The sequence below is a fragment of the Hakea prostrata genome, chromosome 9 (genome assembly GCF_041222555.1).
Source record: "Hakea prostrata isolate BN-2017 chromosome 9, UWA_Hpros_2, whole genome shotgun sequence".
Lineage (NCBI taxonomy): Eukaryota > Viridiplantae > Streptophyta > Magnoliopsida > Proteales > Proteaceae > Hakea > Hakea prostrata.
Window position 1 is genome coordinate 47340137 of NC_142608.1, and position 22100 is coordinate 47362236.

General features: G+C 40.1%; 1 protein-coding gene and 1 pseudogene across 1 annotated transcript; both read right to left on the minus strand.

Annotated features, from left to right (window-relative positions):
- Positions 1–6368: 6368 nt before the first annotated feature.
- Positions 6369–11469, minus strand: LOC149005363 (uncharacterized). The gene is made up of 5 exons (XM_089135880.1): positions 11345–11469; positions 10063–11267; positions 8206–9138; positions 7009–7285; positions 6369–6930 (listed from the first exon to the last, which is right to left on the minus strand). Exons 1-5 carry the CDS (start codon positions 11467–11469, stop codon positions 6369–6371), a joined length of 3102 nt encoding a protein of 1033 aa, XP_088992006.1.
- A 2536-nt stretch (positions 11470–14005) lies between these two features.
- LOC149005364 (shaggy-related protein kinase theta-like) lies at positions 14006–19704 on the minus strand (annotated as a pseudogene).
- Positions 19705–22100: the final 2396 nt, after the last annotated feature.

Genomic DNA, 22100 nt, shown 5'->3' on the forward strand with positions numbered 1-22100 from the left:
ATTACTCGAACCATCGACATATACCTCCCAAGTGGTTGGTATAATGGGATCTTCAATGGTGGGTTCCCCTTTGGTGCGGTAGTTTCTACTACAAAGTCGGCTAATGCTTGAGCCTTGATTGCGAGTCCTGGGCTTAAAGCTCACTTGGAACTCACTTAGCTCAACCGACCGGGATACCATCCTTCCGGACAAATCAGGTTTGTTAAGAACTTTACTAAGAGGAAAAGTTGTAAATACCTCAATTGGATGAGCCTGAAAATATGGCCTTAGCTTCTGGCGGCCATCATGAGAGCAGAGCACTGCTTCTCAATCTGCGAATATCTCGTCTCCGCATCCGGCAACACGTGGCTTACATAGTAAATCGGCCCTTGTTTCTTATCTTTCTCCCGAACAAATCTTTGCCCGACCGCGGAAAGGGATGTCGCTAGATATAGCTGTAATATTTCCCCCTTCTACTGGCACTGGACGGGATCGGTGGTTGTCCAAGTGCTTCTTTTAATTCCTCAAAAGCTTTACGGCACTCTTGAGTCCACTTTGCTTCCTTGCTGCCCTTCGGGTCTTTAAGTGCCTTGAAGAAAGGCAAACATTTTCTCCGGACTTGGAGATAAATCGATTTAAGGCGACAACTCTCCTGTCAAACATTGTACATCCCGAACGGTTTTGGGAGCCTCCATATCAATCGAGCTTGTATTTTGGCGGGATTTGCCTCAATTCCCCTCTGTGATACCATGAAACCCAAGAATTTGCCCGAGGAGACTCCAAAGGCACATTTTTCGGGGTTCAACTTCATTTGATGTTTCCTCGATCTTGAGAAAACCTCGAGTCAAATCTGCAATGTGATTTGCTTTTGTAAAGCTTTTCACCGGCATGTCGTCAACATATGCTTCAACGTTCTTTCCTATCGGCTCTTTGAAAATCTTGTTGACGGCCCTCGATATGTTGCTCCTGCATTTTTCAGGCCAAAAGGCATGACCTTGTAATAATAGCTTTCACGATCGGTCATAAAAGCCGTATATTTCTCATCTTCCTTATTCATAAGGATCTGATTATACCCGAGTAGGCATCCATGAAACTTAAAGTTTCATACCCTGTGATAGCATCTATCAAGAGGTCAATCCGAGGAGCAGCGGGTAACAATCTTTTGGGCAAGCTTTGTTTAGATCCGTGTAGTCTGTACACATCCTCCACTTCCCATTCGCCTTTTTCACCATCACCACGTTGGCCAACCAAGTTGGGCACTCGATTGGTTCTATGAAACCAGAATTCTTAAGTTTTTCAACTTCATTCCGAACGGCTTCATACTTTTCAATAGAGAAATTTCTTCTTTTACGTATCATTGGTTTCGCCTTAGGGTCTATCCGGAGTTTGTGCTCTGCAATGGCCCGATCGATCCCGAGCATGTCCTCGGCGAGACCACGCGAATACATCTTTATTCTGTTGAAGAAATAACTTCAATTCATCTTTAAACTCTTCCATTTGTTCGGACCCGACATAAGTAATCTTTTTCGCATCCTCGGTACACAGCTGGATTTGCTCTAGTTTCTCCTTTGGTTCGGGCCTTTGCATCTCTGTCTCTTCCCGATCATCTCGAACTTCTATGGGGAGGGCGGTAACCTTCTTCGGACCCTCCTTGTCTTTTAAATAGGCAACATAACACTTGCCGAGAGATCTTCCGAGTCGGAGGAGACTTGACCGATTCCCATATCGATCGGGAATTTTATCTTCGAGGTGCTTTGTCGAAACAATAGCACCTATCTTGGATAAAGATGGTCGCCCAAGAATCATATTATAGGTTGGTAGTTCTCGAACCACCAGAAAGTTGATTCGGACAGTTGTTTCTTTGGGAAAACTTCCAATGGAAAGATCCAACTGAACCGATCCTTCCGCCACTGCAGATGACCACCTGCAAAGCCATATAGGTGTGTTGATGAAGGTTTCATCAAATCTTGATCCACCTTCAATTTTTGATACACTTCGTAAGAAATTAGGTCAGCTGCAGACCCTGTATCAATCAATACTCTATGCACTTCCCGCCGTGCAATCTCTACCTTGATGACTATAGCATCATCATGAGGTAAACAAACATCTCTCTCGTCTTCTTCGCTAAAGGTGATAGAATCTTCACCATTCAGCTTCTTCCGCTTCTGCGCCTCTCCGGCTCCAACAAATTTGGATTTGGTTTTTAAACTCCGGAATGATTCAGGCTCTGGACCCCCGAAGATGGTAAGGATCGGTGACCGAGTAGCAGCTTCAATCACCTCCTTGCCTTTTTTGGACTTCGGGGCCTCCCTTGATCGTTACGAACTAACCGAACGATTCCTTTTAGGGGCAGCCGCACGTGGCCCGCGTGGCTCCTCCCTTCTTCTGCTAACAAAAGCTGGACAGATGTCCCTGAGATATCAATCTCTCAATATCCGCCTTCGGATGACGACAGTCATTAGTGTAATGACCATAGTCCTTGTGGAATCGGCAATACTTTTCCCGATCCTGCTTGCTCTCCGGGTTTCAAAAGAATTTTAGGCGGCCACTTCAAAATATTTTTTCTTTTGAGGATATTCAGAATATCGGCCCGAGGAGCATTCAATGGAGTGTACTCACTTCTGCCCGGGGGATCTTTGGCGCCAAGGTTGGGATCTTCCAACCCGATCACGAACATTCTTCTTTGGCTTCTGCTTCCGCTCGGGGAGCCTTTTGTTCCTTATTGGAGACTTTATTATCTCCTTGGCGCGCATCTAGAATCTCCATGACTTCAGCACCTTACGGCATCTCTGTACCAACTCGGCATAAGTCGTGGGTATATCATGTAGTAATAACTCCGGGAGTTTCCGATTTGTGAGTCCTGTGAATAGAGCGGTTACGGCTACTGTTCATCCAAGTTTTCTATCTCCATCGTCACTTTGTTGAATCTTTTCGAAACTCTACGATCGATTCGTTCTTTCCCTGTTTGACGGTAAACAAGGTTTCTTCCGTTTTCTTGACTGTATCCCACTCCGGAATCGCCCTATGAATTGGCGTGCCAATTCGTCAAAGTTCTACGATCCTTCCCGAGGGAAGGTTAGAAAACCACTTTTGTGCCGCTCCGAGTTAGAGATGATCCGAAAACCTGCATAAAATTTCATCGAAATTACTGAAAGCGCCATGGTCCGTTGGTAATAGCCAATGTGAGCTGTTGGATCTCCGGAGCCATCGAATGTTGAGAAGGTAGGCAAACGGAAGTTATGGGGAAACCGATATCCCGCGATTGGCTCAGCAAAAGGAGTCTTCCGAATGAGCTGAGTAAATATCCTCGGTTATTCTTCCCTTAGCCAATTGCCCTAACTTCTCATTGATGTTGGCCAATTCTTGACCAATCTGGGTCGGGTGATCTTCAGCAATACGATCACGACCTCGATTAACACGATCATCACGTGCTACTCGATCATCACGAACAGCCCGTCCTTCACGAACGTTTCTCTCGTCACGAACTGCTCGATCATCACGAACGGTTCTTCGACGATGGGTGAGTGAGTTCTTACCCAGAATCCAACCTTGTATTTGAATCGGTTGTACTCTCTCTTGCGGTCTATCGAACCGATCGCCTCGCCTTAGTTGATCATCAATCCTCCGAAGTCCTCGATCTCCTTCACGAAAATTCTGATCAACATTCCGGTCTTCAGCCATTCTTTGGTCACGTGGCAATGCACGTCTCCCCGAATCGTGTTGATCGGGTTCTTGTGGTAAAACCACTCGTGCGGTGAGCAAGCGGAGTGCTTGGCTCACCTCCAAGAGTTGAATCTTTACCTGATCCAATTGATCTTGGATTGTATCAGGAGGATTACGTCCTCCCTGGCCCTTATCCACTTCGATAGGATTTTGGCTTTCTTGGGGAATATCTGGATTATTCACCCCGGGTATCTGAACACGGAATTGCGTTGTGCAGCGGCTGCTGCGGCTGCTGATCTAGTCACCATGGCTTTTTCAAGTCTTTCCCACAGACGGCGCCAAATGATGCGTCCAAAATCTGCTCAGCCCTTGGATCTCCACGTAGTGTCCTGCAAAACAAAAGCGTCAGATGTGGCCCGACCGCTGGGGTCGGGAGTCCACCTCCGAAGGCTAAGTCAGTTGATGAACTTAATCACAAATGGCTCTGCTAGAAGAACAGAGCTAATGAATGAAGAAACGGGAAAGGTGATCTAGATAGCGGGACGCCGATAGTTGAGGTCTATCGGTATGTATCTCGAACCTGAGTCTCAGATAGTATCCTCCTTGATCGATTGATCCGTCCCTCACCTTGTATAGTAGTGAGGTTTATATAGAGTGTACCTTCGAATCTCCTTCGTTGGATGCACTCGAGCCTTCTTCGGGTAGTCGTTGGATCTTATCAATAAGATCCGTTGAGCGATAGACTTCTACTAGTTTGGGCTAGTAGAGGACTCCTGAGATAACCGTTAGGTTATGTGATAGTTATCCCTTTGATGATGATTATCCGCAGCCGTCGGTTTGAGTCTGCTTTGTCATCGGGGTGATTACCCTAATCCATAAGTAAGATTAGGGCACGCTTGCGGCAGAATAATCTTTCTTCTTCGCCAAGCCATCTTACGGATCCGGTTCGCTCGGGAGCGATTCGGTTTTCTCCGTCTCGACCGGGGTCGAGGGTCGGACCAGGTGTGAACCCGGTCTGATCATAAACTCTCCATATCACGAGGAATTTCTTGTCCCACTCAGTGTCTATTATGTGGATACCACGACTCATCAGTGGACCACATCCTCCGGTTATGTCCTTCTTCTAAACAAATCTGGAATGATCTACACTGTTCAGAAATGACTGTAGGGGCTTCGATTACTGACAAGGTTATACAGATGCTGCCTCTCGGAACACAGAAGATGGCCAGTAGGAAAATTAGGGACATCTTGCTCATACTCTGGCTCCTATGGAAATCCTATACAGCTCTATTGAAATCAGATGCTCATCCACAGGTGGAAACCCACAGTTTTATGATTTGGAAAAGTCTTCAGTTTTATTCATCACATATGCAGGAGAGCATTGCAGTTAAGCCCGATTTTGCAGTGATCAAATGGGTCACCCCCACTTACCCTATTATAAAGATCAATGTTGATGGATCGGTCTTTAAAGAATCTCATAAGGCAGGGTTTGGAGGAATAGCTTGCGATCACAAGGGAAAGATGATCTTTGCTTTTGGACAGGGAACGAAATGTCAAGATGTTCTTATTACTGAAGCGATGGCCATGCGACAAGCAATGATTTGGGCTAAAGAATTTTCCTTAACGCATGTGGATATGGAAAGTGATAATAGTGCTTTAATTGCCATACTGAACAAGCAAACCCCGGAGGCGCCATGGAAACTCTTCCCCCTCATTGCAGACATACAGAAATGTTATCTTGAATTCCAGTTTGTATCCTTTAATCATATATATAGGGAAGCCAATATGGTTGCGGACGCTTTGGCTAAGGAGGGTGCTTCAACTCAGGAAGCCTTTATTTATACTCAGCGCCCTCCTCCTCACTTAAATTGGTTTCTGTTGTTTGATGTATTGTCTATAGGTTGTACTCGTGGTTTTTCTCTATAATAAAGTTTGTTTCCTACCAAAAAAAAAAAAAAAAAAGCAAAAAAAGATCTGTAAAATCATTAAACAAATGGAGGCAGCACTTCCAGGTAAATTGAGCGTGGAATCTAACATCACAAGTAAACTACCACCCAAACAACTTGATGAATGGTGAAGATAACAACCATCACAATGCTTTTCTTTATTCATTCAATGGCTTACTTGCTTGGAGACAGAAATCATATTTCAAAAGATAGGTAAATAAATATGAGAATACAAAATACTCTTTCTTTCCTTAACTTCAATACAATATATACAAGAGTATTTATAGAAAAATACATTGAGAACACGTGGTCATAGTTCTCTTATACCCTCCCGCAAACTTGGCCGAGGGACAAGACCAAGTTTGGTACATAAAAAACAAAACTCACGCCGAGGGAGAGGCTGGTAAACAACTCAGCAAGCTGATGACAAGAAGGGACAAATCGAGTAACAAGATGGCCCAACGAAACCTTCTCTCGTACAAAGTGGTAATCTAACTCAATGTGCTTGGTTCGAGCGTGTAGAACAGGATTTACAATCATATGGAGAGCACTCAAATTGTCACAAAAATGATCAATAGGACGAGTTTGGGAAATACCAATATCACGTAAGAGAAAACTCAACCAAGTTAGCTCAGCTGTAGTAGAGGTCATAGCCCTGTATTCGGCTTCAGTACTGGATCGAGAAACTGTAGGTTGCTTCTTGGCACTCCATGAAATATAGTTGGCACCAAGAAAGGTACAGAATCTGGTAGTGGAGCGACGTGTCACAGGACAGTTGGCTCAGTCAGCATCAAGAAATCCATAAAGATGTAATGAGCTATCACGGCGAATACGAATCCCATAATCCATAGTGCCTCGAAGATAGCGTAGAATACGTTTCATAGCTAAAAAATCACTCATCGTCGGAGCATGCATCGAATGACAAACAGTATTCACGGCATAAGACAAATCGGGTCTAGTCATGGTCAAATATTGCAAACCCCCAACAATACTCCGATATAAAGTAACATTATGAAAAGGCCGAGAATCAGACACCGTAGAACGATGAGACACCATAGGAGTGGTAATAGACTTACAATCCTCCATATGAGCACGACAAAGTAGATCAGATGCATATTTGGACTGTGTCAAACATAAACCATAAGGTGTAGAAGCAACCTCAATGCCCAGAATGTAGTGTAAAGAACCCAAGTCCTTCATAGCAAAGGTGCAGCCCAAAGTGGTAATAAAAGACTGTAGAAAAATCTCACAATTTTCGGTAAGCACGATGTCATCAACATATAAAAGAAGGATCAAGACACGTGGTCCATTACGATAAATGAACATGGAACTATCAAAGAGACTACTCATGAACCCAAAATTCAATAAAAATCCACTAAAACGATCAAACTAGGCACGGGGTGCTTGTTTGAGCCCATACAATGAATGAAGTTGACAAACAGCAGCTGGCTGAGAAGAATCCACAAAGCCAGGTGGTTGGGTCATAAACACGGGAGTTGTCAAAAAACCGTGTAGAAATGCATTTTTAACATCAAGTTGCCGAATCGGCCACCGTAACACAATAGCAATACTCAAAACAAGGCGAATGGAACCCAGTTTGATGACAGGACTAAAAGTCTCAAAGAAATCAATACCCTCCTGTTGCGTATAGCCACGAGCCACAAGCCTAGCTTTAAGACTTTCCAAAGAACCATCAGCTTTTGTTGGGGTAATTGTATTACAAATTCTCCAAACATACAAAAATGAAATTGCAATACAATTGAGAGATGAAGATCTTTAGCAAATCTGAAGAGCTTGAAGTTGCAACCGAACGAACCACTGATCGATGAGGTTGAGTCACACCTTGATGCTGTCTTTAAGGTAATTGATGCACCCTACTACCAAGGGTTCTTCGCACCACCACCTCCAAGATAAAGCAACCTCCAACTAGAAGATGAGGTAGTTCTTCTAGTCCCTTCAAGGAGCCAAAAGCTAGAGCACAACACTTAGACAACTCAAGAAAGAAATGAACTTTGTAAAACAAATAATGTGAGAGTAAGAAGTGTTTCAATTGCACACAATATGCAAAGAAGGGTTGGGTTTATATAGGCCCAAACCACACCTCCTCACAAGGGGAGAATCAATTCTCCACTAATGGAGAATCAATGGCTTGTCCCTTCTCCACTATTGTGAATAAACCCCTTGACCTAACCTCCCCACTACTTGGGGAAGTAACTTTCATATTCACTTCTTTGGAATGAATAGGCTTTAACCCATTCAAAGACCTTAACCCCCACTCATGGTAATGGCCATGAATGGTCATGAAGATGAAATGAGAAATAAAGGTCAAGAGTTAGAATTTGAGTAATTCCACCATTCAAGTAAGCCCACCTCATCACCATGATCAAGACCTTTAAGACCCATGACCAATGTCTTGAAGAGCCTCATAACCAAGGTCATGAAGGGCCTCCTTTACTCATGGTGTCTCATTACCACCCTTACCTCAAGGGTCCCACACACAAACAAAACATTTAAATAAAAGAAATGCAAAAACTAATTTTGAAACTTAATATATAGATAATATAGATTTTAATAAAAAACCTAACAGCTTTTAATTTTGATTTAAAAATTCACTTACACCCTACAATGTTCATATTAGAGTGACGTGGAACTAATGTCCAAGTTTTATTTATGGCCAAGGCATCCATTTCTTCTTTCATGGCATCATACCAACCGGGGTGTGCAAGAGTAGATTTAACACTTCGTGGCTCAGGGGGAATAACAGAAGCTATGAGAGCATATTTGGGATTTGGTTTGCATATGCCTGCACGAGCACGAGTAACCATGCTATGACCATTACAAGGAATAACAGGAGAAACCACTGAAGTAACCACAGTAGGTGAAGAACACGTAGAATCCAAAGGCAAAGCAATTGTTGAGGAACACAATTCTGAAGGCAAAGCTGAAGTTGATGATATGGGTAACTGAAAATTCAATCCATTTGTAGTAGTAGAAAGCCCATTTGCATGAATACAATGCAATCCATTAGAATTAGTAGAAAGCCCATTCTGATGAACTAAATTCAGCCCATTTAAAGGAGTAGAGCTCAAAACAAGTGTAGATGTAGACTGCCCAGCAGAAGCAAGTAAGGCATCTGAACAAAGTGCAGGTGACTCATTGGGACAAAATGGAGCAAACTCAGTAACTATCTTAGTAGTGGAAGGTAACTCAGGAGAAACATGCAACCCAGGTGTACAATTCTCATCCAAAGAAACTCCAACTGAGCTAGACAAACCACATATATCATTAGCATCAGAACCTTGCAGCCCAGAAATATTCGAAAGTAAACCAGAACCATTAGAATGAGAACCAATATCATTAAAAGAAACATGGACAGCAGCCAAAGGAGTCAAAATAGGAGACAACTCTACTGAATCATTCATACTAGAGCTAGAAATAGAAGGTGAAACCATAGGATCAAGTGGAGCAGAAACAGGGGAAGGCACAAGGAAATTATATTGAGTCCAACCCTCAAAAGAACAACAATCAAGAACAGTAGAAGAAGAAGAAACTGCAGATTTTTTAAAAGGAAAATTTTCCTCATAAAAAATGACATCCCTAGAGATATACACCCTCTTACTAGAGATATGAAGACATCAATACCCTTTATGACGATCGCTATATCCCAAAAAAACACAAGAAAGAGACCAAGGCTGAAATTTATGAGAATTATAAGCACAAAGACAAGGATAACAAGCAGTACCAAAGACTCAAGAAGCATTATATTGAGGAAGCTGATGAAAGAGAACATGTAAAGGATTATCCGTATTTAGGACTTTTGAAGGTAAACGATTGATTAAAAAGACAGCAGTAAAGAAAGCCTCGACCCAATAACAAAGAGGAACAGCAGCATGAAACATACTAGCCAAACCAAGTTCAACCAAATGGCAATGTTTTCTTTCAACAATACTATTTTGAGCAGGGGTTTTAGGACAAGACAAGTGATGAATAATCCCAGAATTTGCAAGATGTGACTGAAAAGTAGCAAGGCCAAACTCACCTCCACCATCACTTTGAAAAACCTTAATCTTAGCATCAAATTGTCTCTCAACCAAAGATTGAAACCTCAAGAAACATGAACAAAATTCAGATTTCTTATACAATGGATATAACCATGTAAAGCCAGAGTAATCATCAACAAAAAGTGCATAATATCTATATTTCTACACACTAACAATAGGTGACTTGCCCCACAAATCACAATGAATATGCTCTAATGGTGCCTGTGTGCGTGTAAAAGAGGTTGTAAAAGGAAGATGTGTGCTCTTACTCAATTGACAAACATCACATACAGTCCGAGATTTATTTTTACAAGTGACATGAATCAAACCATTAGAATTCAAGTACTTAGTAACTACATAATTAGGATGGCGAAGCCGTTGATTCCATCGAGCTTTTGTACTAGCAGTTTATCTTGAAGAAAACAAAGCCAAACTAGCAGAAGGAGCAACCACAGAGTCAAGAACATACAATCCCCCCTGTCTACTCCCCGATGCCAGAACCTTCTGGGTGAAAAGATCCTTAACAACAAAGCCAGTATTAGAAAATTCAAGAATGCAACCAAGATCATTAGTCAATTTAGAAACTGGCAGTAAATTCTTCTTAATAGCAGGAACTACAAGAACATCCTTTAATGGCAAAGAACGATTACCAACACAAAGGGCAGTATCACCAACATGAGAAATATCCGAGGATGCACCATTACCAATCATCAAGGAAGAAGATCCAGTAGAAGGAGTCATAGTGAAGAGATTACTTGAAGCATTAGTGACATGATTAGTAGCTCCAGTATCAGGAAACCACTGAGAATCTTGAGTAGTATTAATTTGAATAGCAACTAATGCCTTCGGTACATCCTCAGATTGATATGAATGATCCCAGCGACCCCAACATTTCAGAGCATCATGACCATATTTCTTGCAAACCTGGCAACGAATAGGTGACTTGGAAGAAGAAGTACTAGAAGATTGATTTTCTTTATTAGAGGCAGAGTTACTAAAAGAACGCGATTCAGCAAAACCAAAAGTGTTAATAGAGGGAACAATACCACGGTTTTGAGATGATAAATAACTCCGACCTCCTCGTGGAAATCGACTACCGCGACCTCCGCACATACCTCTACTAGCAGAACGAGCACCATAAAAAGCAAGATGAGGATTTGGAGAATCAAGAACATTACCACCACTACGCAGATCGTGACTGTGAAGTAATGGAATCAACTCAGAATAGGATGGGACAGGAGGTTTTAACATCGTTGTAGCAAACGAATCATAAGCAGAACCGAGATTCGTAAGAAGGATGAAAACCTTGCGTTGATCGGCACCAGGCTTACCAACCGCTACAAGTTGATCGCACACAGTCTTGAAGCATATCAAAAACTCACTCAAAGATTGCATCTCCTTTTTCTTCAAAATATGTAACCGAGAGAGCAATTCGAACTCACGCGCCTTAGATGTTTGTGAAAATTCGTCAAATAAAACCTTCCACAACTCTGTAGATGAAGAAACATTTACAGCAAGACCAAGAACACCGAGGGATAGAGTACTAGTAATCCAGGCTTTAACAAGCCGATCTGTGTGAAACCAAGACTGATATGCAAGATTCGATTGCTCAACACCATCAATAGTTTGAACACATGATCTGAAGCCAAGTAATCACCGTTCAAGAACCCTACCAAATCCTAACTTTCCACCAAGGAGACAAACTAAGTCTTCCACAGGAGGAAATTATCAGCAATTAGACGAATCGTCACAAAATTGTTAACATTCAAGTTACTTGGATAGGGAAATGAGATTGGAATAGTAGAAATTGGAAGAGTTGTCGTCGAAGAAAGTGACGCCATGAATGAAAGAAAGGAAAGAAAACAGAGGAGAAAAATACTCGGAACAGAAAAGGCAGTGCTGAGAAGTCAGTGCTCTGATACCATATGAGAATACAAAATACTCTTTCTTTCCTTAACTTCAATACAAGATATACAAGAGTATTTATAGAATAATACATTGAGAACACGTGGTCATTGTTCTTTTATAATAAACACATCGGAAGAGACTGCATGGGAGACACAATTCCAGTGAAATTGAAAACTTGAAATCCCACATGCATAGATAAACCTGCAGATGTATCGACCACACCGAAGTTCCCCATCATCAGAAAGTTCTCAGTTCTTGCTGCTCCACCTCTACAAATTTTGATAAAACTATATACTACTGGAGAAGTACAGTTGCGCATAAAATGCTAAACAGCTGCAAATAGTGCCAGCTACGATTTAGCGTATATGTGTTTGTACTTGCGTCTCTACTCCAGTCATGCAACAATAATACATGATATGGATAAATTGTAGAATGCACCTTGGTCATAATTTGCATCTGTGCACCTCTTAACTTTGTCAATTCAATTAGAACCTGCATTTGAATGGACCTTTTCCCACAATGTCCTATCTCCAAGATGAAGGCTGTAGAGTTTTGGACCAGGGTAGTAGCATGGTATGCAACAAGGCCAATGGGGGCTATTGACCAGAATCACATCGGCAGTTTCAGAATTTTATTTCTTCACATACCCAAAAATGAGATTCTGAAGCAGCTGAGGAGATGCACTGGATAGTTCTACAAGGTTTTCCATGAGAGACATAAATAGCAAATTAATTAAGGTGTAGAGTTATGAAGAGAAATTTGAGGAGTGAAAGGTGCATCTTTACCCTTGGGTGTGAAGTTGAATAATGGAGGAAGAGGGTGTCGACTTGGCAGGTGTGCATTTGGATCTCTCAGTTCATCAAAGAATGGATGTCAACATGCCTCCAACTGCAGACAACCAGAGTTTCAGTAATTGTCATTAGAACCACTAAAAAAAATAGCATTAAACTGGAGTTTTAATCCACTCAAAGGATGTGTCAGCACTGTCACATACAAAGATGCAAACATGTGAATGTTATAAGGTTGGCATGTTATAACTTGAAGCCAAATAACAAACTAAAAAATATAACCTTAGAATACAAATAACAAGCAAAGTTTTCATCGTACAAGAAACATGTATGCTAACTGCTCAGTTAGTGCCATACTGCCATAGATGATTAATCAATAGTGGCTGTACACTGAGCTAGTAACTAGTAAGTAATGTGATTGAGTTCCACATTGACAAATTTCACACATAGGATTAAAGCAGTAACAATGAAGAGAAGAGGAGCTGGTGTAATGTATGCAACTGAGAAGACCAATCAAATAAAAGAGGAACTGTTGTAAGGCTATAACACTGGCCATGCATTACAAATGAATGTCAAAAATCAACATTCAGCATTAAATGCATTTGGCTTCTTAATGTCCTGTGAGAACTAATGATATTAACAAGCAATGTCACTGAGCACTTTAGACTAAAATCTTGAAGGACAAAAGGATGTAATTGCATGGATCAGAGTAAAGTCACTAGAAAGACCCAATAATACAGGATTTGTCATAGTGATACACAGCAGTTACAAGCAATATTTCTCATAGCCAATACCAAATATCTGGTGTTACATCTATGTTGAGGTCAGGAAGTAAGATTGCACTGTTTGCTTGGTATGACGCTTACGGACACAATGTCATCCATGCCATGAGGCAGGTACCACTTGTAACCCACTCTTCGTTTTACATTTAGATAGACAGTCACAGAGGGAGGGAATAATATAAGATAAAGTTTTACATGGGAGCCTATGTATAGTTCCCAAACATGTTTTAAACATGTACAGCCGTCTGACTGCTGAATTCTAACCTCTATCAATCCAAGTCAAACGTAACTCTAGCTTGTCTTATATTTTTGTGGTTGTAGCACTTCCAATAAATTTAGAAATAATGCAAGACATGTAAACAGAGTTTTTTAGATGTATGTAATGCTTTTCCAATGAATGTTTGTTTGTTCTCATAAGTGTCGGACATCAGAGTGCATGTAATTAATGTTATCTATTCTAAAAAATTGATGAACAAGCATAAATGAAATTCAATTGGAAAGAGATGAAATTTATTACAGCAGTGCAATGCAAATTTGGTGAATAGGGGAGCAGCGTCAATACAAGATCAATTGCTTCAAGAGGCATCCACTTGTGATAGAAAAGCTTGTATCTAGATCTATGGAATCAATGTAAAGCAGGAAATGACAAATCAAAATAAATTAAATGCCGTCATGACTGAACTTTTTAAGCAGGTTAACCAAACCCACTCAATCACAAATGGGTTAAGCTCAGGCTGTAGCAAGATCCACCCCGAATTGGGCAAATAGAATAAGACACAAGACACATCTACAAATTGCCCATGGGCCTGAATCTTTGTCAAGATCTCAAAAAATCAAGTTCAGTAAAAACCAATGTTTAGATTTAATTAACAAAATAACACCTACCCATTTTAGGAGAAGCTCAGCTAATACAACCAACAGACCACATATCAATTGTTGTTGAGTATTCTGTGGCACCAAAGATCAGTTTAGGTGCTCTGTAATACTGTGAACAAATGGATAATATATTTGGTTCACCCGGCACCTGAAATTAGACAATAACTAGTCAGAAGTAAGCAACAGTATAGGAGCAACATTTATTCAAATACTAGAAATGGCCACATACCAACTTTTTTGCACTTCCAAAATGACATAGTTTAAGTTTCTGTGTGTGGGGATGATCCTGCAATATGTGTCAAACTGCAAATAAGAGGTTGCTTTAACAAAAAAAACTCATGAAGAAATCCCATATAGCATATCATGATCATGAAATTGCAAGGATACACCAAGCATAGCACCCTCATACATGATCACATGCTAGGACAAACTATGGTAGTTGTCCTTTACAAAATTTGATAATGAAACTAGATACACAAAAATGTTCCTACCATAAATATATAGGATGGTGAAATGTCTGGGAATCATGTGCAGTTAAAGAAGCATCATGTTGATACTAGGTGTAGTGGAAATGATGATGTTGGGATAGATAAGTGGCAAAGTTGAAAGGAAAAAGTAATTGATCATATTAGTGCTAGTGTTGGCAGTAACTGCAAATCTGCAATACAAGATAAGCTAAAAGAAAGTCATCTGAGGTGGCATGACCATGTTCAATGAAGGCCTTTAAATGCTACACTATGGAGGAGCAATTTAATCCAAATTGAATGGACTAAAAGAGCTACAGGCAGATCTTAAAGGACCTTAGGGGAACTGGTGAGAAAAGACATGGGTTAGGCCGACTGATGCAGAATTGAAGACATATTTAAGAAAGAAGAAGCCCATTGGGTCAAGCCCATAAAAGGCCTAAAACTATCACCCAAATCAGCCCATGACTTTCATAGGCTAGGACTGTTTTAGTGGGTTAAAGTTAGCCCATATCTTTTGATCTCCATGGTCTAGACCTAAGCCCAAGTCTAGTTTTTGAAAAGTTAATAAGTAAAAGAACTCATTGTCAAAGGAGTTTTCCTTTGTCAAGAGTTAAGTAGTAGTTGAGTTATTAATAGGTAGGTGGTGTTAGCTAGTGGTTTACCATTAATTTTTATGTCTCTTTATAGTGCTATATAAAGAGACCTATGTAAGAAGTGAGGCCAAAACTCATCAATTGAAACCAAATTGCTTTATTAGCATTCATTCTCTATGGAGAATCCTTGTGTTTGATCAAGGTAGGTTGATGTTCTATCCAATTGATTCACCTTGCGATATGAAACCCAAGTGTTACATTGTTATTCTCAATTCCCTCATATTGTCTTTATAATTTCTTTATCATAGTTCTGCCCCTATTTTGAAGATCTATTCATCTCATATTGGTATGCTATTATCCTTATAATTAAATATAAATTATGTTTCATCTTAAGTCTATCAAATCTGAACTTGATTCCCTGTAAAAGGTCCTATTTGGCTACTCTTTTAATCAATCAAATACAGTAATACATTACCAACATAGTTGACTGGAGGGCAAGGTGGAGTAGCCAATTCCTTAGCTAGGATAAGGCTGAATTGGTGTTGCTGTTGTATATATAGAAAAATGAGGTGCATGTATTCTCTTCACTCTCAGTATGGGTGGTTTATTTGCACATGATAATGAATTAATATAGCACAATCACACCATAGCAGCCATCAATTACTAGTATCAGTTAATAAACCATAAATAGAAGGGAATATGCTAACAAACAGTGCAGTCAACTAACTAGAAAACAAAATTGGATTAGTCCTTATCGAATAAAATTAATGCAACTGGGGTTTGAAAAACCTTTTTCTCATCACTTATGTCCACATAGCAGTATAAGATGATGCTAATTATGTAAGTTATCTCATGTTTACAAGCAGATTGGCAGTCTAGTAAATTAAAAGAATCTTATGGCCTTACTTGGGAAGATGAAAAGGAAAAGAGTAGGATAGGAATTGCAAGACAAATGTTAGTTGATTCCTTTTTAGTATAGGAACTCTAGTGGACTAAATTGGCCTAACAAAGTATTTGCATAAACAATGTTTTACTCCAACTTGTAGAAAATTTTACTAGGTGTACTAGCAACATAAAGTCAACCACACTTTTACATGATTACTGACCTATTGTGTGGAAAAGTTTAAATGACCTGCTGAAAGTGAAAAAGGTAAACTATGACAAACCTCACATTTTTTAAGCATTGTTAAATTATAGACACAAATTCTCCACATTGGAGGATTACCATCCAAATGTTGTTTTGATTGGTGAAAACATACATAGACATGAATTTGTAGTTCAGAGATCAAATCAAGATAAATGTCTTACCAATAAGTTTTCGGGTTTAATGTAATGATGACACACACCAGTAAGGCTATGAACATAATTAAGAGGATGGCAGATATGCAGAATGAAAGAGAGTTCAAACAACCTTAGATAAATGTATGAAAAGAACAAAACACATATGCTCATGATGACACACCAGTAACACCATGAATGTAATTAAGAGCACAATAGATCTACAGAGTGAGAGAGAGTTCAAAAAACGTTAGATCAATGTATGAAAATGAACAATATACAAATGGTAAACATGGGATGTAATCATGACACACCTGGTAAGTATAAAGTTGCATGTATATCAGAGGACCTACTGACTTGTTCTGGAATAGTGCTTTGAAACTCAATAAACTGTGTCAGGCACATACTCCAGGACAAGGAGATGGTCATCTCATCCTTTTCAGTAACAGAATAGAAACAGTGTTTTAGCTTAACCACATTAGGGGAGGTCAAGCAAATGCATGATTTGGAGTTCTCTGTTTTTGTATCTCGTCTTGCAAGACTTTTGTTAGGGATAATGGATGCACAACTACGAACAGAGAAGAACACAAGCAAAGCACACAAGGGATTTAACATGGTTCGGCAAAACCCTGCCTACGTCCACCAGAGAGAAAAAAGAGTTTCACTATTTCTAGAAACCATGCACACACCACTCTCACACCTACAAAGTGTTACCCTTTGCTTGCCCCCCATCCTTATCATCAGGATGGGTTTCTCAATCCCCTACAGGGATTGATTCCCCAATCTCCTATAGAGATTGATACATATAGGTTATCACACAGAGACTATTTATAGGAAAATCTAAAACCCTAATCCCAATGTAATTATAATTTTACCCTAGTATTAGTAATTGACCCAAACCCTGTTTCAATTACAAATACAACCAAAACCATAATTACATGGACTCACAGAATACAAGACACCCAAACCCAACAATCTTTATAGCAATTGCTTCACCTGTTCTCAGGTACATTGCCTGCACCAAAAAAGTTATGAAATGTCCCGCAAATACAGAGAGGAATAAGCATGCCACTGAAAAATAACATCCATAGATATAAACAAGACCAATTATCCATACCTGAAAGATGACACCAAATGAACCAGTACGAGCCACATGTTCTGCCATGTATGAAACTCTGTCACACAAATAATCATTACCAACCAACATTTATAGATTTTCTACCCCATAAAATGAGAATGAGAAACAATTGAAACAGCTTCCATAGACGTGAACAGACTTTGTAGTCAGAAGGTTTCACAGCCAAGAAATAAATAAAAGAAACACTAAAAAACTTGGACTCACTATAAGTCTGAACTAGAGGGGGATTGCTTTTCTAGAGAAAGGCATTAGAGGCATTTCAAAGAAACATGAGAATTAACTATCAAATCATAAAATAGCCCCAGAAGTACACCCCACATACTTGGTAGTTGGTGCTGAACAGTACCCAAAGTGGCATATTAAGCATTATGAAGATGCAATATTTATTAACTAAGTAGAAAAATACGACGATCTGGAAATATAGAATTAATTCAACTTAAGAAAGATATTACCTGTTTTGGCTGACCATTCCAACCACCTATTGTTGTTGCAATTATCTCACTAGTCTCTGTACCATTACAATTCCCAAGAGTAGCTTCTATATCCTGCTGAATCCCTTGTCAGAATCAGAACCATAATAAGGGGCACATTGAAAACGCCAGAGAAAGGAAGAAATTCCAACTTTTTTACATAAAAAGATGGTTGAAAAAATGATAATTAGATCACTGAACAAATATTACCTTCTCATCATAGCCATCAGCATTATCATCTCTTATCTTCATTTCAACCATTTCTTTTGGAAGCTGGTCATAAACAGACTTTTCAGTCTAAGTAATAGCACAAATATCACTCAATAGTAGTAGAAGCCATTAGCTGCTCAAGCTCTGTGGTTGATTTCTCCACTGAGTGAGATTCCTCAGTGACACTCTGCTCTATTCCTTGATCAACTTTTGCCCTTTTTGTTCCAGAATCCCCACCCTAGCATAAAGTAATTCGTGAACACAACATAAAAGATTTGATAAATAAAGAAGTGAGACAGACAATGGCACAGCAAGCTTATCTAGCTTCTAGTACATCACTGATTCTTCCTCCCTGATAAGAACTTGGTGCAGAGGAACAAATAAACAGTAGCAGAGATCCATATAATGGAAGCAAAATGGAGATAGAACACCTACTTGGAAGGAAAAAGTACTGAAAAAGTCCATCATAATAAGAAAAGCAAACAAGCACAGAAAAACAGATGAAAAAGTATAGAGAAGTGCAGTGTCTGAGTCTCCGAGATCTTAACATTGACATCTTGAAAGCAATAGGTTAAAAGTATTAGGTAATAAATACTTTCTCATCATACTTCTATCATAGCATGGAAGCCCTCACATACCAAGCCAGATATAACTCTCAAGTTTATGGATATATACCATTAAGGCATACAGATAGCACAAAATCACACCCTAAAAGAAAAATAATAAAAAAAGAAGAAAAAAGGAGATGGTCCTAAAAGAACTGATGACATGCAATATTAATAAGAGAAGGAAATGGGCTCGGTAAAGTGCCTAGCAGAACACAGCATGAAAAGAGTACACAGCCTTGAGCTGTTTCCTGACTTGAATTCACAACCACTAGGTCATAATGGAGCATCCTTACTATAGCGCCAAGGTCCAACATGAATCCCAAATAAATGATAATGATGAACAAACAAACTCCACGAATAACAACATCATTGCGATTTCCATCTGAGGACTGAGCTCCTAGGCTTCACTTTGGTCGATTAAAATACAAGTATTTGCAAGCATTAGTCAGTCAATCAAGTTTAGCTTGCAATGTCGATATATGTATAACAACATGAATCAGCCAATAAGAACAACAACATTTCAGAAAATTGCAACGCAATCCCTCCAATATTGGTCCAGCAAGAGAAATATCAATACGGTATGAACCTCATAATTCATTCCCCCACCTTCAAAAAGAATAAAGAAACTTATAAATCAATAGAGAAAATATTACCAAAAATGCACATTTTTCATATTAAGTAACTAATAAATGGAAATTAAAGATATAACCTGACAATGAAAAGCTCACAACAAGAACCAATCAGCTTTCACAGACACCATTGTTATAAAAGCCTCCGTACAAATTTGAAAGAAAACATTGAAACACAGATCACCAAAAGAAGAAACAGACAACACAAACATAGATAGTAAGAGCTCAAGAAAATGATAACCAGAACGAGGGAGAGAAAAACACTAAACGGGATCAGAAAAGGATGAGCGACCAGAAGCTACGCTCTTAAGGCGACGCATGACATGCATGGCTCTATCTGGTTCTACCCTGTCAACCAATTAAAACTCAATTCTCATCTTCTCTTCCACTCCTGCGTCGTCAAAGCTCCAGAGAGCGGAAGCAAAAATGGAAACAAAACGGATACAAATATCCTCCGAAAGCAAACGTCGTCTCTTTTACTCTCTCTTCCGTTTCCTAAAAGAATTAAAGAACAAAACAGTAATTCCAAAAAGAAAAATAATTCTCTCCCTCACCTTCTCTTCCTCTCCAAGCCTCAACCACGTGAGTTTCTCTCACCATGAACAACCTTCAACCTTCCTCTGCTCCTTCACCCTCCAACAACAACTATGCCTCTTCCGATTTTCCTCTTCTGCACTCACGATCACAATTCAAGACTCACGAGCGTTTGTGTATGAAATGACTGGTATACCCCTATTGTTATTGCCCCCGGGTTTCATTTTGTTTTTTTTTTGGTAGCAAAGATCTTCATTCATCAAGGGGCAAAGGCCCAACAACAGAAGACGACAACCCATCAAGCCATGGGGAGGACAATGCCCACTTAGTCCTAATAGATATGGTGAGTGCCTTCCCAGCTAGAGAGTGGGCAAGCCCATTGGAATCCCTAGAGAGATAAGAGAAACTACAACTTTCAAATTCTTCTAGTAACAACCCAATATCAAACAAGATCCCGACCAAAGATGAGGGGGGAGGGAGGTTATGATCTAATAGTAACAGGATAACAGATTCATTGTTAGAGTTAATTCTGATGTTTTTGAAACCTAGGTGGTTGCACTCCAACATTGATGATCTGATGGCCAACGCTTCGCCTACGCTCGCTTCCCCAAAAGTCACAGGCTCCGAAGTTGTTTGGATTATGTGACCCAGCTGATCCCTAATAGCATATCCCACACCACCTTGGATTCCATCAAGAGGAAGGGCCACATCACGGTAAATAGTATAAGCCTGCTGAAGTGGGGGTGGGGGCTGCAAAGGGTGGCTATGGCAAGTGTAAGACTCGGGAGTCGAAGTACCTGAAGCCTAGAACTCAGCCCGTTCAATCACCTCCTCAGGATTCCAAGTATGTCTTCCAAATGCACAGTCGTTCCTAGCAATCCACAGGTACCAACAGATGTAGACACATAAGCTTACCACCTCCTTCTTCTCCTTCTTGGATGCTAAGTCTAGATCACATAGAGCCTCCATCGATTTATACACTAAGGCAGGTTGATCCACTGGTACAAGGTATGACAGTGGACTTCCAAACCATACCGCTTTTGCAAAGTGGCAACCCAAAATAATATGATCATTTGTTTCTATTTCCTCACCACATAACTTGCATGAGGGATCAACCATTATTTGATGCTTGCTTAAATTCTCTCCTATAGCCATGCCCTCAATGACTTTATTTTGGGAATAGAGGCAACATTCCAAATAAGCTTCCACGCTTTTTCTGGCACCTCCTCCCACTTGTGATTCCTTGAAGTAGATGCACGTTCAGCTTGCTCTTTCATTCTTTTGTTGACAAGAAGGTGATATGCCGATTTTACTGAATATATACTGTTGCGGGCTGGGCCCCATATCCTCCGATCTTCCCTCAAGTTGAGACTCAGCTTAATCCTACGGATAGCCTCTTGATCATTCCTATTGAACAATTGATCCACCACTACAAGATTCCAATCCCTGTGATTTGGAAGAATTAAATCTGCGACTTTTGTAATCTGACAATTTAAAGGTTTCATAGATGTAATCTTAAAACCTTCATTTGCTGGAATCCAAAGACTATCCCAAATATCAATCTTGTCTCCACAACCAACTTCCCATATGAGTCCTTCCTCTAGAACCTCGGCCTACAAGGGCACACCTCCATGCCCATGAAGGTCTGTTCCCCACTTTAGCTTGCTTAAAGTCAGAAGCGGGATAGTATATAGCCTTAACAAACCTTGCCCACAAGGAATCAGGATTTTGAGTTAATCTCCAAGCCACTTTTCCCAATAATGCACGATTATGGAGTAAAGGCTCTCAAAACCCCAAACCGCCCTTCTCTTTGGATTTGCAAAGTCTAGTCCATGAGACCCAATGAATTTTTTTTCCGTCTTCTCTTTGACCCCAATAGAAATTGTTGATATTCTTGCGTGTTGATCATGCACAGCCGTTGGAATGGAGAAATGAGAACCTGCATACATAGTCATGGAGGATGCGACAGATTTAATTAGCACTTCATGACCTGCATGGGAGAGATGAAGATTCTTCCAACCCTGTGTTTTTGCACTTGTCCTTGTTGCCAGTTCTTGAAACACCTCCTTCTTGGACACCCCTATCTCAGAAGGTAGCCCTAGATATTTTGTTAGACCTTCGCTTTGCTTTATTCCCAGGATCCTAGGGAACCATCTCCTGAAACGATGTGGGGTGGATTTCTTCTAATTAA

What these genes read in the sequence shown, in the direction of transcription:
- LOC149005363 (XM_089135880.1), bottom strand. Translation starts at nt 11,469, where the DNA reads ATGGCGTCACTTTCTTCGACGACAACTCTTCCAATTTCTACTATTCCA. An exon ending in TAATATGAACATTGTAGGGT is followed by an intron (nt 7,286 to 8,205) that starts GTAAGTGAATTT and finishes CCCCAACAAAAG; the next exon opens with CTGATGGTTCTTTGGAAAGT. An exon ending in GTTTGTCAACTTCATTCATT is followed by an intron (nt 6,931 to 7,008) that starts GTATGGGCTCAA and finishes GTTCATGAGTAG; the next exon opens with TCTCTTTGATAGTTCCATGT.